At 39.7% G+C, this 15425-nt stretch overlaps 1 protein-coding gene across 5 annotated transcripts in view; it reads left to right on the top strand.

Annotated features, from left to right (window-relative positions):
- Positions 1–14122, top strand: part of brca2 (BRCA2 DNA repair associated) — a 28040-nt gene extending 13918 nt beyond the window's left edge. For all 5 annotated transcript variants that reach the window (XM_017708588.2, XM_037546874.1, XM_017708589.2 and 2 more), the window contains exons 12-27: positions 277–369; positions 452–506; positions 590–1014; positions 1573–1763; positions 1865–2052; positions 2593–2763; positions 3608–3968; positions 4694–4849; positions 5021–5165; positions 5538–5647; positions 9985–10180; positions 10474–10640; positions 11080–11218; positions 11379–11632; positions 13092–13223; positions 13638–14122. In XM_017708588.2, coding sequence (XP_017564077.1) covers positions 277–369; positions 452–506; positions 590–1014; positions 1573–1763; positions 1865–2052; positions 2593–2763; positions 3608–3968; positions 4694–4849; positions 5021–5165; positions 5538–5647; positions 9985–10180; positions 10474–10640; positions 11080–11218; positions 11379–11632; positions 13092–13223; positions 13638–13985 — 3131 coding nt within the window. In that variant the 3' untranslated portion in view covers positions 13986–14122. The remainder of the gene's footprint in view (positions 1–276; positions 370–451; positions 507–589; positions 1015–1572; positions 1764–1864; positions 2053–2592; positions 2764–3607; positions 3969–4693; positions 4850–5020; positions 5166–5537; positions 5648–9984; positions 10181–10473; positions 10641–11079; positions 11219–11378; positions 11633–13091; positions 13224–13637) is intronic.
- Positions 14123–15425: the final 1303 nt, after the last annotated feature.

Genomic DNA, 15425 nt, shown 5'->3' with positions numbered 1-15425 from the left:
CAGAGTTTGCTCATTCTTGTCCACAAAGGGTTGGTTTATAACCAGGCAGGATTTTGCCTGATCAGTTGTTCGAAGGCTGAAACAACTTGATTAAACAAATTGATACAAGTGTGCTTTTACTTGGTGAGAGTGAAAACCAAATAAGAACACATCAGCCCTTTGTGGATAATGTTGTTTTTTGTGTGTGTGTGTGTGTGTGTGTGTGTGTGTGTGTGTGTTTATTTTTGCAAGGAACTAAGTTTTGATTGTTCTTTCTGTTCTGTTAACTATATTAAGGTCAACCTCCTTTGAAAAGAAGACTTATTTCAGAGTTTGGCCAGATTTCAGATCGTGCAAGTATCTGCGCTCCTGTGAAAAGCAGTCCAAATGGTGAGTTTTAAATGTTTTAAATTGAATTCAGTTGGGATGAATTACGTTTTATTCAGATGTAAATCTGGCACAATGTTTGCAGGAACACTAAAAGACAGAAGAGTTCATTTAAAGCCCAGTATCACTCATCCATCCAGGTAGGTCTATGAAAGATACGTGTAAAATCTTACATTTAAAACAGCATGGAAATTAACTAAATAATTTTTTTCTTGATCTTAAGGAATTTCATGGACCAAAAAATTAGCAGCTCAGATCTGCAGACTGCTTCTTCACTTTCATCTGGCCAAAAACGAGGATCAGATCCCAAGGCAGTGATGTTTGTACCCCCATTTCGGAAGAATAATAAATCAGAGGTAGAAAAAACCTGCATTCCCAGAGATATTGCCAAAGTGCCCAGTGTGTTTGTTCCACCAGTTAAAAAGGACTCCGTGGTGAGTGTTCATCATGTAAGGAGTTCACAAAAAAGTTCTACTGACTCAGAATCCCCATCCATCTCAAGCTCTGGTTGTGAGAAAAAGATGGCTAATCCAGAGGTAAAGTCCCACACTGTTGTGAAAAATGTTGTTGAAGACATGAAGAAAGAGAAAGAAGTCGAGGAAGACATGACGTTGGAAGATCTGTCCGTTCAAACCCATCAAGAAAAAGGTATCTTACAATGCATTTGTGCATCAGTCAAATAAGGACTGGCCTGAAAAGCATTTTACAGGCTTTGGATGCGTGTTTCCGAATGAGTACTCAAATAATCATTCTCAAAATCAGCCTTAAAAACAAGTAATATTTACTTTTTAAAATTAAGTACAAATATGGATATTCCTTACTGAAGTTCAGAATATATCCAGCGTATACTGGGGAAACAGATGAACTGAACTGTAAGACATTTAGCTTTACAGTTTTAGCTTTATACTTATTTAAAATGATTGTCATGTCTCCATGGCATATCAAGCTTTTATCACTAATTTTACAGTTTTTCTTGTCGTCTAATGATTTCCATGCATTAATAATCACTACTTTCCAAAGTCATTTACTAAAAATGTTTTGTAGTTAAGATGTACCAAATAGAGAAAAAAAAATTATTAACATAACAAATGTATACTTGTGTATTCTAATAATTTGAGTTAGCTCTAATTTTTTTTATGTAGCACGGCAAAACAAATACATTTTTTAAACATTAACGTGTAATGTCATGTATTTGAATGCTCAAAGTAACTGAGACCTGGCAGCAGTCCTTGGAGTTAGCACGAGATATGCAGGATATGAGAATCAGAAAGAAGAAGCGTCAGAGCATTCGCCCTCTGCCTGGCAGCTTTTACCTGGCTAAGACATCTGGCGTGGCGAGAATATCCCTGAGAGAGGCTGTTGAATACAAGTGCCCATTGCAACACACTCAGGAACAGGTGCTTTTTAAAATATTACTCAGTGTTATTTATTTCATTGTTGTTCTGTCTTTTGAAACTACTACCACAACCTGTAAGGTGTCTTGTATTTTATACTTTAGCTGTATCAGTATGGTGTACACTGCAACGTCTCCCAGATCACATCTGAAAATGCAGAGTCGTTCAGGTTCAGCTTTGATGATTTCTTCAAACGCAAGGCATTCATAGAGAACACTGGTGTCCAGCTGGCTGATGGTGGCTGGTTGATCCCAGATAACAGAGGAACTATGGGCAAGGAGGAGTTCTACAGGTGAGTGCTTAAAGACTTTCAAATTATGAATCAAAATGTCAAATGCGCACAATATTTTTGATTTCGTCAGATGTTTAGACGGCCCCGCTCAAATGTATGTTTTTTGATAATCTTAAACGCATTTTGATCTGTGGGCTTACGCTTATATCCTTGAAAACAGTGATACTCCTTTTTGAGAATAGAGCTAAAACCTATTTTCATCTCTTTTGGTTCCACATTGGATTCCTTTTGGTCATAAGTTTTCAGTAGCCAGAATTTTAGTGCATCTCTTCTTGAAAATTTCTGGAATTTCTTCAGGCCTGTTGGAAAAGCATTAAAGGTGACATCAATATCAGGCATAAATCCATGTTATGTAGGGTTTTTTACATGGGTACAGTGGGTGTGTCTAAACTTTTAACTGGTGGTGTCTGTCTGTCTGTCTGTCTGTCTGTCTGTCTGTCTGTCTGTCTGTCTGTCTGTCTGTTAATTGTTGATAGTTGAAAAATACTTAAAACAATCACATACAATAGTTTTAAAAAACACTGCTCTGTTCCCTGTCAGAGCATTGTGTGACACTCCAGGTGTTGACCCCAAACTGATAAGTGAGGCCTGGGTCTTCAACCACTATCGATGGATTGTGTGGAAACGGGCCTGCATGGAGAGAGCCTTCCCAGAAGTAATGGGCAGTCGCTGTCTCACTCCAGAGCAAGTACTTCTGCAGCTGAAACTCAGGTACTGTAGATGCTGTATTTTTATGCAGTACATTAATGAACATGTGTCAGGCTCCAGTCCTCATGGGCCAAAACACTGCAGACTTCAGCACACTGCCTAATAAATCACGCCTGATTCAGCTCATCAGCTAACTAGCATGGCCTTCATGAACTGAGATCAGAGCATTAGATTAAGGTTAATGCTAATCTCTAGCATTTTGTGAAGTGGTACTGTATTTTTCATTTACTTACTATACTTGTTTTTTGTTTTTGTTTTTTTGCAAACATTGCACTGCAAAAAATTGTCTTGTTAGGTAAAATTATCTTAAATGTAGTCAATAAATCTAATATTTCTCCTGTAGAGATTGTTGTAAGATCAAGTTAAGATTACCTTATTTCTAGACATTGTTTACTTGTTTTAGGTCATTTTATTAAGTAAAATTATCGCACTACAGTGGCAGATGATTATGCTTGTTTTAAGAAATGTACCTGAAAGCAGCAAAATTATTATGATTCAGAGATCATTTTATTTAATAAAGGTCTAAAAATAAGGTAGATAATCTTATAAGTGCACAACCAAACATAAACTAGATTTAAGATCATTTCATTTGACAAGACACCATTTTTGCATTGTGATTGTTGACATTAGTTCGTACAAGTAAAATAATAAAACATGCTTATAGATTAAAGGCTATAACAAGTAGTTTGAGAAACGAGCAAAATATAAACAAATGTTAGTAAAAAGCAAAATCAAGTTAAAATACAAATGAACCTCAAATTAACAGAACGGAATAACAATAATATATATGTAAGCTGCATTTTACAATAAAAGCCACTATACTAATCCCTGATTATATTTATTTTAGATATGACACTGAAGTGGACTGCAGTCAGAGATCAGCTCTGAAGAAGATCATGGAAAGGGACGACACCCCAGCCAAGACGTTAGTGCTGTGCATGTGTGGTATTGCCAAATCTGGCCACAGTGAAGCGAGGACAGAGAAATCGGTGGCCGCCACTGATGCCAAGTCTGAGTCACCTGCTGTGGTCATATGGCTTACTGATGGCTGGTATTCCATTAAAGCACTGCTGGACCCTCCACTCTCTGCCATGGTGCAAAAGGGTCGTCTCAGAATTGGAGGGAAAGTTATGATCCATGGGGCAGAGCTCGTTGGCTCTCATGATGCTTGTCCTCCTCTAGAGGCCCCTGATTCACTCATGCTTAAGGTGAGGTGATGCTGTTTTAGTAAGGCCATCACTATAGTAGTAAGTATTTGATCAGTTGTTTTGCTTTGAAATTTAATCATCAAAAATGCAAATGAGTTAGACATGTAACAATACAGCATATCATAATTAATCACTGTTATGTGACTATCATGTCAGCTAGTACCTCTTTGTGTTATTTTAATGCCAACATATTAGTTTGTGGCTTGAAAGCTATGAAGCACAAATGGTGTCACATATAGCACTTATATAGTGTTGATTGCTCTGATAAACTGAAAATGGAAACACATTTTTAGCCACTCTTTATTTTTGCTTCAGTAAATGGTTTGTATCAGGAAACCACTGCGTCCTATTAAATTGAATAATTCATTTTGAGAATTAGTCTCCTCCACAATATAAATGGGTGTGCAATTAGTTTTTTTTTGTCCCATACTGGACAAATAATAGATCAATAGGTTAATTTAAAATATGCAGTATCATTGTTCAGATTAATAATGAACCATAGTAGATTTGTCAAGTACATTTGAATCAATTATTTTATGAATCAGTTAATTGAGTTTAATAAAGTAATCGTCACAGCTAAAACTGTATCATCACAAACTGGAGTCTTGAGTGTGAGATTAGAGAATATTTCCTAACTGCTCAGTGAATTTGTTAATTAGAAGACATGGTTATGCTGTATTTCTAGATTAGCTTTTATTATGATGTGTTTTTTTTGTGGTTTTTAGATTTCGGCGAACAGCACAAGGCGAGCTCATTGGGATAGCAAGCTGGGCTTCCATAAAGACCCTCGACCCTTCAGGCTCCCACTGTCTTCACTGTACCCGAACGGGGGAGTGGTGGGCTGTGTGGACATCATTGTATTGAGGAGCTATCCCACTCAGGTTTAGTCTCTTTCTCTGTTTCTCTGTGTCTTGTCATTTACAGTCACCTAAGTTTTTCTTTTTTGCATTTTACTATATTGTAATGTGACGTATTCTGACAAAGAGTTCTGCTATAAATGAATTTGTCTTTTCATAATTACTTTCTACAGTAATTATTTTTTTTTTGAACAGTGGATGGAGAAGAAGTCTGGAGTCTTTGTGTTTCGTAATGATCGAGCTGAAGACAGAGAGGCCAGACGCCACAGCAGCGCCAAGCAGAAGACCATGGAGCTTCTGTTCTCCAAGATACAAGCCCAGTTTGAGAGAGAGGAGGAAGGTATGTGCCTTTTTTCAGTGCTGAATAACCTTTTTAATCTCTGAGACTGCATAAGATTTTTTTTTTTGTTTGCTCTAACATACCTGACCCAGCATACAAGGAGCTTGTTAATTAGCTAAGGAGTTGAATCAGGTGTGCTAGGTGAGGGGGGAAAGCACAAAGCATTCATTGGGCACTTTCTATAGTTACTTCTTAAAAGCAATTCAAAGTGTACCTTTTCAAATGGCCATTTCTTGGAATTTATGATTTCATTCAACTTTTTATTTAAACTTTATTATTAAGATTCAGCCACATTTTATGCAGCAATTGTATTTATGAAATGTAGTATAAAAGTAAGACTGTCTGAGATTACCAATGAATTTACTTTTACAGATAAGAAAAAAAACAGAAGAAGGAGAAGGTTTCGTTGCCATGAGATTGAGAACCTGCAGGATGGGGAGGACCTTTATGAAGCAATGGAGAGTGACCCAGCTTATGTGGAGGTAATTTTTAAAGTAGTTGCTTAATACTGTGATATGGTGAAACCTTGATATTTTTTACATAGACTTTAAAAAAAATCTCAAAGTTGCCAGGCTGCTTTAACAGTTTGAGTTGAGCTGAACTTCAAGTAGTAAGTCTGCAGAGCTTAAGGAAGATTCTTGTTTTGTTAACTTACTATGGCTGTGTTTACATGCAAAAATCTTTGCCAGTCCGATTGAATAATAACAATTACAGATTAAGACTGAGATGTTCATGCTCACTCTACTCAGCAGTCTGTTGTAAAATTTCCATTAACATGCACATTACAAGTAATCTGATCCAAAATGACACACATACAGTGCCCTCCATAATTATTGGCACCCCTGGTTAAGATGTGTCAAAAGCCTTAAAATAAATTCAGTTTTTATTGTGGAAACATACTGTCACACTGAAAATTGTAGAAAAATGTAACCTTTAACTCAAGTAGAGTTTTAGGGGGAAAATAAAATCCCTGACTAAGAAATAATTTTTCTTCATAAAATCACCTGTTCCACAATTATTGGCACCCCTAACAATTCTTAGGAAATAAATGTAATTAAAGAATTTCTGTCACTTCTACAGTAGTTTACGAAGTTAATCAAAGTATGTAGGAACATTTAATTAGCAATTCACAACTTCCTGTTTCCCTGGGGTATAATTATGACGTGACACAGAGGCCATTTCTCTTCAACATGGGAAAGACAAAGGAACATAGCATTCAAGTAAGGCAGATGTGTGTTGACCTTCACAGGTCAGGCAATGGCTACAAGAAAATAGCCACTCACCTACACCTGTCCGTATCTACTGTCAGAGGAATTATTAAGAAGTTTAAAACAACTGGAACAGTGGTAAACAAGTCTGGACGAGGACGCAAGTTTATTTTGCCACCACGCACAGTGAGGAGGATGATAAGAGAAATAAAAAGTTCTCCAAAGCTCACTGTTACGGAACTGCAACAAATGGTAGCATCTTGGGGTCACGAAGTCTCCAAAACAACCATCAGACGCTATCTACACGCCAACAAGCTGTTTGGGAGGCATGCACGGAAAAAACCTTTTCTCACTCACAATCATAAACGTAAACGTTTGGAGTTTGCTAAGCAGTACTGGGACTTCAACTGGGACCGTGTGCTTTGGTCAGATGAAACAAAGATAGAGCTTTTTGGCAACAAATGCTGTAAGTGGGTCTGGCGTAACACAAGAGCTGAGTATGCAGAAAAGCACCTCATGCCCACTGTGAAATACGGGGGAGGATCAGTGATGCTGTGGGCCTGCTTTTCTTCCAAAGGCCCAGGGAACCTTGTTAGGGTGCATGGCATCATGAATGCTTTGAAATACCAGGACATTTTAAAACAAAATCTGGTGGCTTCTGCCCGAAAGCTGAAGATGGGTCGTCACTGGGTCTTTCAGCAAGATAATGACCCTAAACGTATGGCAAGATCTACACAGAAATGGTTGACCACACACAGAATCAAGCTCCTCCCATGGCCATCTCAGTCCCCAGACCTTAACCCCATTGAAAACACTTTGTAAATGAACAAAAACTTTATTCTTCGTAAAGTAAATGTAATTAAGACAAAATTATGTCCATAATATTGTTAATAATGAGGCTAGGGAGCATATTAAATAGTCGGTAGAATACGTGCTAGTTGTACAGCTACTGAGCCGCTAAAGTGAATATTCTAGCTTATTTTTGCGTCTTCGTGTTTCTTGCCAGACAAACCAACATGTTGAATTTGTCCGGTTTAAGGGAGGATCTAAACGGAGTGACAATGTTGCCTGCCGCACTGAATACATGCTCCGAGGGAGTGCTTGCTGCGCATACGGTCATATATTTTCTGGAAACCTTTGACAGAAGAGGGAATCGAGCTTGATTTTCCTGCCACCAGGCAACCGGGTCAGAGTGTGAATCGAGGGCTTCTTCCTGCAAATTCCTTGCAAGTTCAGTGTCCGCACGGATTCTCCTGGGAACTGGAGTGAAGGTCTTTCCTTTTCTTTTTCCAAGCAAGTCTGTGAGATTCACTTTTTAAGGAGCTGGAGCTGGTGGACTTTCTCCTTCTCCAGCTGTCGACACACGCATGGCACCACCTCCGTCATCGCTGCGCTCTTCGGGTACTGCCAGCATCACCTCCAACAGCATGTCTTTGACACCATCTACAGGGTTCATGTTCTTGTATCTTGGGTCAACGAACGAGGCCTTTGCCAGCAGTCGCGTCTTGCAGGTGCATTGTATTTGTCTTCCAAGACTCCGGTCATTTTTATTTTCAGGTTGCGCGTCAACTCCGTGTCTTCTTTGGTTGGGAGCAGAAGATCCTCACTTAGTAACTGTAAGACCGGTTTCACAGATGACGCTGTAACAGTCTTCTCTGAAGACGGTGCATCTGTAAAATCCGCGGCTTTCTTCAGCGCTGCATTAACTGATTCTAGGACCTCGATGTCCTGCCAAGTAGGAAGCAAATGTTGGCTGCGCCGGTCATCCAGCGGTCTTTTAATGGCTGGGGTTTGCTCAAGAACACGTTCTGTCATCATCTGCATAGTACCCCACCTAGGAGGACAATCCTGTGAATGAATTAAAAACATAATAGTCTTCAAAGTAGGCTATTTATAAGTATGCTATGTTAACATTGGGCTGTTTGATCATTAAAATAGGCAGAAGAAATTCAGGTTATTGGCCTGTGTGTAAATTTCGCCCAGTCATGTATTTAATATGCCATTTCATTTCATATTCGTTTTTGAAAACAAAGTATTATTTTTTGCAATCATGTATTAGTGTTATTATTATATTATTATTTTATTTATTTATAATGATATAATTTGTAGTCTGCTGTGACAAGTTCGCACGCTACAGTGCTAGGATTGGATAGGAGTGGAAGTTCAGGACAGCTCACCAGAACTAAGCATTGCTGGGGCAAGTTGAGTTCAGTTTGTTCTTTCTGCAGCTTTCTCTTCTTTTGCCAGCTCTGCGAGAAAGTCGTCACCAACATTCTGCACAAACCCATGGCTCGGGCTGCGATCTTTTTCGGTTTTCAGTGCATTGGTAACGGCTAACTGCAGATTATGGCCAGAGCAACTTGACTCAACCAGCCAAGTTTACACATTGCAGCCACAATGTTGGCCCCGTTGTCCGTTGTAGTGCAGGCCAGTTTTCTCTCGTCCAGGGTCCACTCTTGGAGAGAGGAGGCCAAGTTGTCACCTGTGTGGCTTTCTGGCATGAATACAGTCTCCAGGCACCTTGATTTTAGTTCCCAGTGTGCACTGAGATAGTGAATGGTCAGGCTCATGAATGGCAACATATTCATGTTAGACCTCATATCCGTTGTTGCTGAGAAATGGTCAACATCTTTCAAGTCTCGTATGATGCCATCCTTCACTGTTTGATACATTTCAGGGATTGCGGTTTGAGAAAAGTACTTTTGGTCAGGAAGTACATATTGTTTATCCAAAGTCTGCAGCATGGCTATGAACACCGGCTTCTCAACAGTGCGAAACGGCACCATTTCTTCAACCAAATAGCGAGTCACACTGTCAGTAAGTGTTCGCCACTGGTTGCTGTCACGCTGGTACTTCGCTCCTCTCACAAAGGCCTCGGAGAGTCGCTGCTGACCTGAGCTGGTACCTCCTCCTGACGCAGGTGTGCTGCTGCCAAGTTGGGCAAACACAGAAGGATGGTTAATTCTAAGATGTAATCTTAGATTGGTCGTATTCCCTCTTGAGATGGATACTTTTTTTTCTGCAAATGCGGCATACTACCTCATCCAAATTCGCTGGCGATCCCTTGTCATCTGGCTCAAAGCCAAAATGTGCCCAAATTGGTGACACCGTATTTGGCTTGGAAGCTAGATTTGTCACCATTGGTGAATTGAGTAATGTAGGCTCAGCGGTCATCTGCATGGACGCTACCATGTAAGAGATGAGCTTTTTCATTTGGCACAAAGGAATTAAAATCTAACTGCTTTCATTTTTCTGTACTGAGCGTGTATATAATGTGTTACACTGAATGTTATCTGTAGGTATCACAAGTACCAAACCTAGAAATAATAAAAAATAATCACACACAAAAAGAAACCCCCCCCTATTTATTTAATGGACTGTCCCTTTCCCTCACGTGCACAGCGATCACAACGGAAAAGTTTTGGGTCAATCAGAACTTAGAGCGGGAACTATTCGTTTTATAAATGAATAAATAAATGACGGTAATGAGCTCAACACTGCGGTAGGCATCACATAACTGCGGTATTGCGGTAATACAGTTATCATCACAGCCCTAATACACACTATGGGTCCAGCTTTACATGTTGTTTAATTGTATGATATTTGTGCAGGCCCACCTGAGTGCGGGCCAGATGGAGGTTGTGAGCAGTTACAGGCGTAGTGTGGCTGAGCAGAGGCAGGCTGAGCTGCAGGATCGTTTGCGCAAGGCTGTGCAGGAGGCTGAGGAGGCTGAGGGTGGCTGTCCCAACAGAGATGTCACACCTGTCTGGAAACTCTCCATCACTGACTTTAATAACAGCAACTGCAGTGAGTTTAATGACTGGTGATTATTGTGAGTTCTGAATATAAACTATATAAAGCATTAATTGCAGCAACATGCATATCAGTATGCTTCATGTTTTGGTTACCATGCCAAATACTGCATTCAAACAAACACCACTCAAAACTGCTGTGTGCTTGTGATCTCGTTGTGTCATCTCATGCTTAGGTTTTGGATATAGCAGTTGGTTTTGGTTTGATTTAAAAAACAAAGGCTCTTTTTCTGCCTGTCATGTTGAAGCTATTAGATCCAAGCAGTTGGCTGTGTGTGTGTCTCGTAGTTTATACACTGAATATTTGGCGGCCCTCTGTGGAGTTGCGCTCCTTACTGAGAGAGGGCTGCAGGTACAAGGCTTATCATCTGGCTGCATCTATGGCAAAGAAAAGATCCGGCACAACCAGCATCCAATTCACCGCCACAAAGAAAACGCGGTTTCAGGACATAGAGGTAAGGTTGAGTGATGATGAAACTGGTTTTATGGCTAAAACAAGCAGCTTTTCAAAATATTCTTACTGTATTCTTCCTGTAGCCTTCTGAGTGTGCATCCTGTTCAAGATGGGCCTCATTCACCAATATCTTCAGTTTTTTCCTAAATTTGTTCTTGAGAAAAGTCCTAAGAAAATATGTCAGACTTATGACATTTTCTTAAACTGCAGTTGTTTTCACCTTTTGTGCTCTTATATATATGTCGATTCTGTTCTTATGTAAAAATAAATACCAAATAAGAAAACATTGATGAATGTCAGAATCTTTGTGAAAGCTCAAAACTTGGTTTTAAAAAGAAACCTCTTAAGAATGGTTAGTGAATGAGGCCCAGTAATCTCATTTCTGCAGCCGTTTTTTACACTGAATATAAATCAAAATTAACATTGTTATTTTGAAACAGGTTTGTCCAGAATGGTTAAGTACACATTTTCCTGCGAGGCAATTAGCAAGCTTCAGGGACCTTCAGAACCCTGGATTCAGCTCTCCGTGTGGAGAGGTTGATGTTGTAGGATATGTCATCTCTATCTTGGATAGACAAGGTTTGTTGCCGTGTTGCAGTGATGTTACTGAGCGTTAATATGCAACAGAACCTTATCTTCAAGACATTTGTGTTTTCATTTGTATAATGATGCTCATGATGACGTATGTGATCTGACCCTAGCTATTTTATGAGCTTTTTTTATAAATGTATATCTGCAGCTCCCTCTCCAGTATTGTATTTGGTGGATGACAAGTTTGACTTTGTCTCTGTGAGGAGCTTCAGTAGTCTGGTTCAGCTAGCTCTGGAGGATCTGGTGAAACCGTTTGCTTTACTGGCTGTAAGCAACTTGCAACTGCGGGAGCTCTCTGGGCCTGTTCCCAGACTTTATGCTGGAGAACAAGCACTGTTCTCTATAAACTCAAAAGAGACCCACTTGCAGGAAGCTGTGGCTCACCTGAAGACCTTTGTACAGGTAACAAATGCTGATTCCTGAGCAAATAGACTTAGTTGTGAAGTTTTATTTATTTAAGTCTAAGTTTATTGTTTCAGAATGTTTTTTGATTCAACACCCAAAAGGTGACTTTTTGGTAATGTTTGGAGTCGTATGCAAATGATTGGGTGGATGTCTATGTATGTACACTGATGTGCCAAAAGTCATGGGATAGCAATATGTAACAATAAGTTGATTATGAAGTGCTGTTACTTCAGGGGACGGCTTGTGTAAGTTGTGAGGTGTTATCTTGGTCAGCCTGCTCGTGGCAAGGCAACGTGAATTATCGGAGTTCAAATGAGTCATGATAGTGAGTAGCAGACAGGAAAATCCATGTCCAAAATTGAGATCCAAAAGATCTTTGATCTGTAGCATCACATGTTTACCAGGAATGTCATAAGAAGGCATTACCACCCACAGTAGACAACACAGTGGCTGCCTATGGGTGCTTAATGATTGTGACTGCTGGCATCTGGCTAGAATTGTTTAGGCAATCAAGTGACTCTGCCAGAAAACACATCCACATTCAATGCAGGAGGCCCCACATGCATATCCCTCAGGTCAGTGCAGTGTTCTTAGGTTCCTTGGGATATGGGAGCAGAAGACCCATCTCAGTTAACCCCCATGACACTGGATGCCTCACCAGGTTCTAACTGGACCCTAGAGGATGGGCAACATGTGGCATGGTCAGATGAGTCATCCGTTTCTGGCTGATGGTAGGGGTTATGTGTGGCACAGACCCCATGAAGCCATGGACCCCAGTTGCAATAAGGCACTGTGCAGGCTGGTGGTGGTTCCATACTGGCTCCACTGGTCCACCTAATCACTTCATTGACCTGTCACCTCTACATTTCACTGCTTGGTGTCCGTTTGCAGCCCTTCATGTTTTATGTACCCCCACAGTGATGGGATGTTCCAGCAGGATAATGCATCTTGACCCGGGTTTAAGTTGTCCAGAATTGGTTTGGGGAGCATTCAGGAGATTTCAGATGAAAGGTATGGCCTGCATGTTCGCTCAGCTTGAGCCCAATCGAGCAACTATGGGATGTGGTGGAGAGGTCTGTTCAGACCCATGATCCTGCACCTACAAATACCTTGGAGCTGTGAGTGGCTATATAGATGTCATGGCTCAACATCTCTCCAGACATCTTCCATCGATGCCCCATTGATTTGCTGCACTTCACCGGGCTAGAAGGGGTCCTACACAATATTCGTTCCTGTATCATGACTTTTGGCATGTGTGTGTGTGTGTGTTTGTGTGTGTGATTATATATAAATTGTATTGCAAAGCTTTTAAAGTTTTCACATTTTTCAAATCTCTTTTTCTTTTGAGGAACATTTCTTTTTGTTGACCTTTTATAGTTTATGATATTGTTGCTGCCTGCTCAGATGGAGCCTATGGTTTAGTAGGTTTATGTGTCACTTGTTTGTTGCCCTACAGAGTTATGAGAATTTCTTCAGTGTTGCTGAGGAGAAGCTCTCAAATCTGATTCCACCAGGCAACTTGAAGTCTGTACAGTCCCCAAGAACTCTAGGTGTGCCATCCATGCCAAAGCCTAACAGCAAAATGAATGTGAGTTTATTTTTTTATTTGAGAATTTCTTGTCTTTTTTCTTTGAAGTGTCAGTGTTGACGATCAGAAACACAGGAGAAATATTACAGGAATATAATATTTTTACAGTTGCTTTCTGAATGATGGATACATACAATTCATCACTGTCATAAACCTATTTTTTCCCCAATATGTTTAACTCAGCAACCTAAAATCTGCTGGAAAATGTCATATTGAAGTTTTTACTGTACAGTATGTTAAACTTATTTTACTTCAATAAAATGTGTAATTTGACCAAAGGGATCCAGACTTTTGCATGTAACTGCATGTTTTCTGTTGCTGTATTTGTTATTAAATATTCATACAATGTTAGGTGCATCTAGTGTTTCAAACAGTGTAAAAACGCATTTCCACACTTTCTCTCATTATTCCTAGATAACACCACAGCAGTCAAGAGTTTTCTCCCCTTTTACACCAGTGACTAAGAGAGCCCCTGCATCCACTGCTCAAACCACTGAGGCCAAAGACCCCAAAAGTTTGAAGAGAAAGCGAGGTATAGACTACCTGTCCCGTGTTCCCTCTCCACCACCCCTCAGTCCTCTGAGCATTGTCACCTCTCCCAGTGTTAAGAAGACATTTAATCCTCCCAGGAGGTCAGGGCCCCCACAGCTGGCCTGTCCAGATCCAGCCCTGACCCGCCGGTCTGCTTCCCCAGCTGTGGAGGAGCAGTGGGTGAAAGATGAGGAACTGGCCATGATAAATACTCAAACACTAGTAGACTAACCACACAGGAAGAGGCTGCCCACCTCATGCACTTTAGAACATCCCAAGGCAACGCTGGCTGTCTCAGCCTGTGGCTCTGAGAGCTGTGGACCTGACCATAGGCATGCAGTGCCTAATAAACAAGTGATGGAAAAAAATGATTGCCACTGTGTTGCTTTCTGATAGTCTGTTGAGGGATAGTTCATTCAAAAAAATGATCCATATTTTAATTTCAAATTCTGTGCTTCTGCTGAGATGACTTTTGCAATGGATATATTTTTGGTTATTCTGTTATTGTAAATGTTTTGACAAGTTTCTGAAAAAAGATCAATAAATGTTCTATTTATTTATAGTACTATGTACCTTTGGCTTTAAAACTGAGAATACCTCTTTGGCTGTTGGTTGAAAAAGGGAGTCAGTTTGAATAGTGAAATTGAAATGGGGAATTCCAGCAATTTGTTTATAATAATTAATCGAGATGTAGATGTTCAGAGAGGTTTGATGTGAATTTCAGTTCTACAGGAAGTTAGCAAGTCAGAATGGTTCATAGTGGTGGTGATAGGAACCAAGGATCTTGATATCTACCACACATGTAGCCATTTATCAAAACACCTAGTGTCTTTTAGTCCATTAATCATGAAATTTACACACAATGTGTAAAGGGTAACAGATATTTTTAAATTATGTAAAAGAAACTGAAAAACATGAAAAATGGAGATGTAAGGTTTTCTTCAGAAAACGGTGATATTATTTAAAGATAGTTTTCTTCGGGGATTGGTTTGCACTTTTAATAAAATTCTTTTAGGCCAAAATCTTGTCTCAAAACATTGTCTCAGGAGGCAGCATATTCACAACCATTTCATGTATTAACTTTCTGTGGGAGATTCTAGAAGCATTATTGACTCATTGATACAATCAATCAAGACCTGCTCAGTTTCTCTAGCAGAGCATTTCACATCAAACCGCTGAACTGACCATTTATATCTCAACCATTTATCATGCAGAAATTTAGAAAAGATTGATGGAATAAGATATTATGGTTATTTGGAAATAGCATTAAGAAATAAAACCAGTCAATGAGTAATGTTTCAACCAGAAGTAGAAACGCTGAGTTGATGATACTACCACATTTAGACACCAGGAGGCAGAAAAACCCCATGTATTTGTCTCTGCAGTTCAGATTATTAATTTCACTTAATACAATCACAGAGTGAGAGACACTGCTTCTTTAGACTGTGGCAAACAAAATAACACAAGTTAATCTGCAATCTCAGAAGAATGAAATTGCTGCTGTGTGTGGGCGCAGTTTTTTATAGTCTTCATAGCTTGTTGTTTAGGGGAGCCAAGACAGAAAATAATTCCTTCATCAAGGCAGCTGTCATGTCCCATAAAAGTTAATATGCATGTTAAACATTGACATATTTAGCTTCCTATAATACAGAATCTACACCATGGCTGCCT

The sequence above is a fragment of the Pygocentrus nattereri genome, chromosome 17 (genome assembly GCF_015220715.1).
Source record: "Pygocentrus nattereri isolate fPygNat1 chromosome 17, fPygNat1.pri, whole genome shotgun sequence".
In the NCBI taxonomy this organism is placed as follows: domain Eukaryota; kingdom Metazoa; phylum Chordata; class Actinopteri; order Characiformes; family Serrasalmidae; genus Pygocentrus; species Pygocentrus nattereri.
This window is presented reverse-complemented; position numbering and strand designations above follow the sequence as displayed.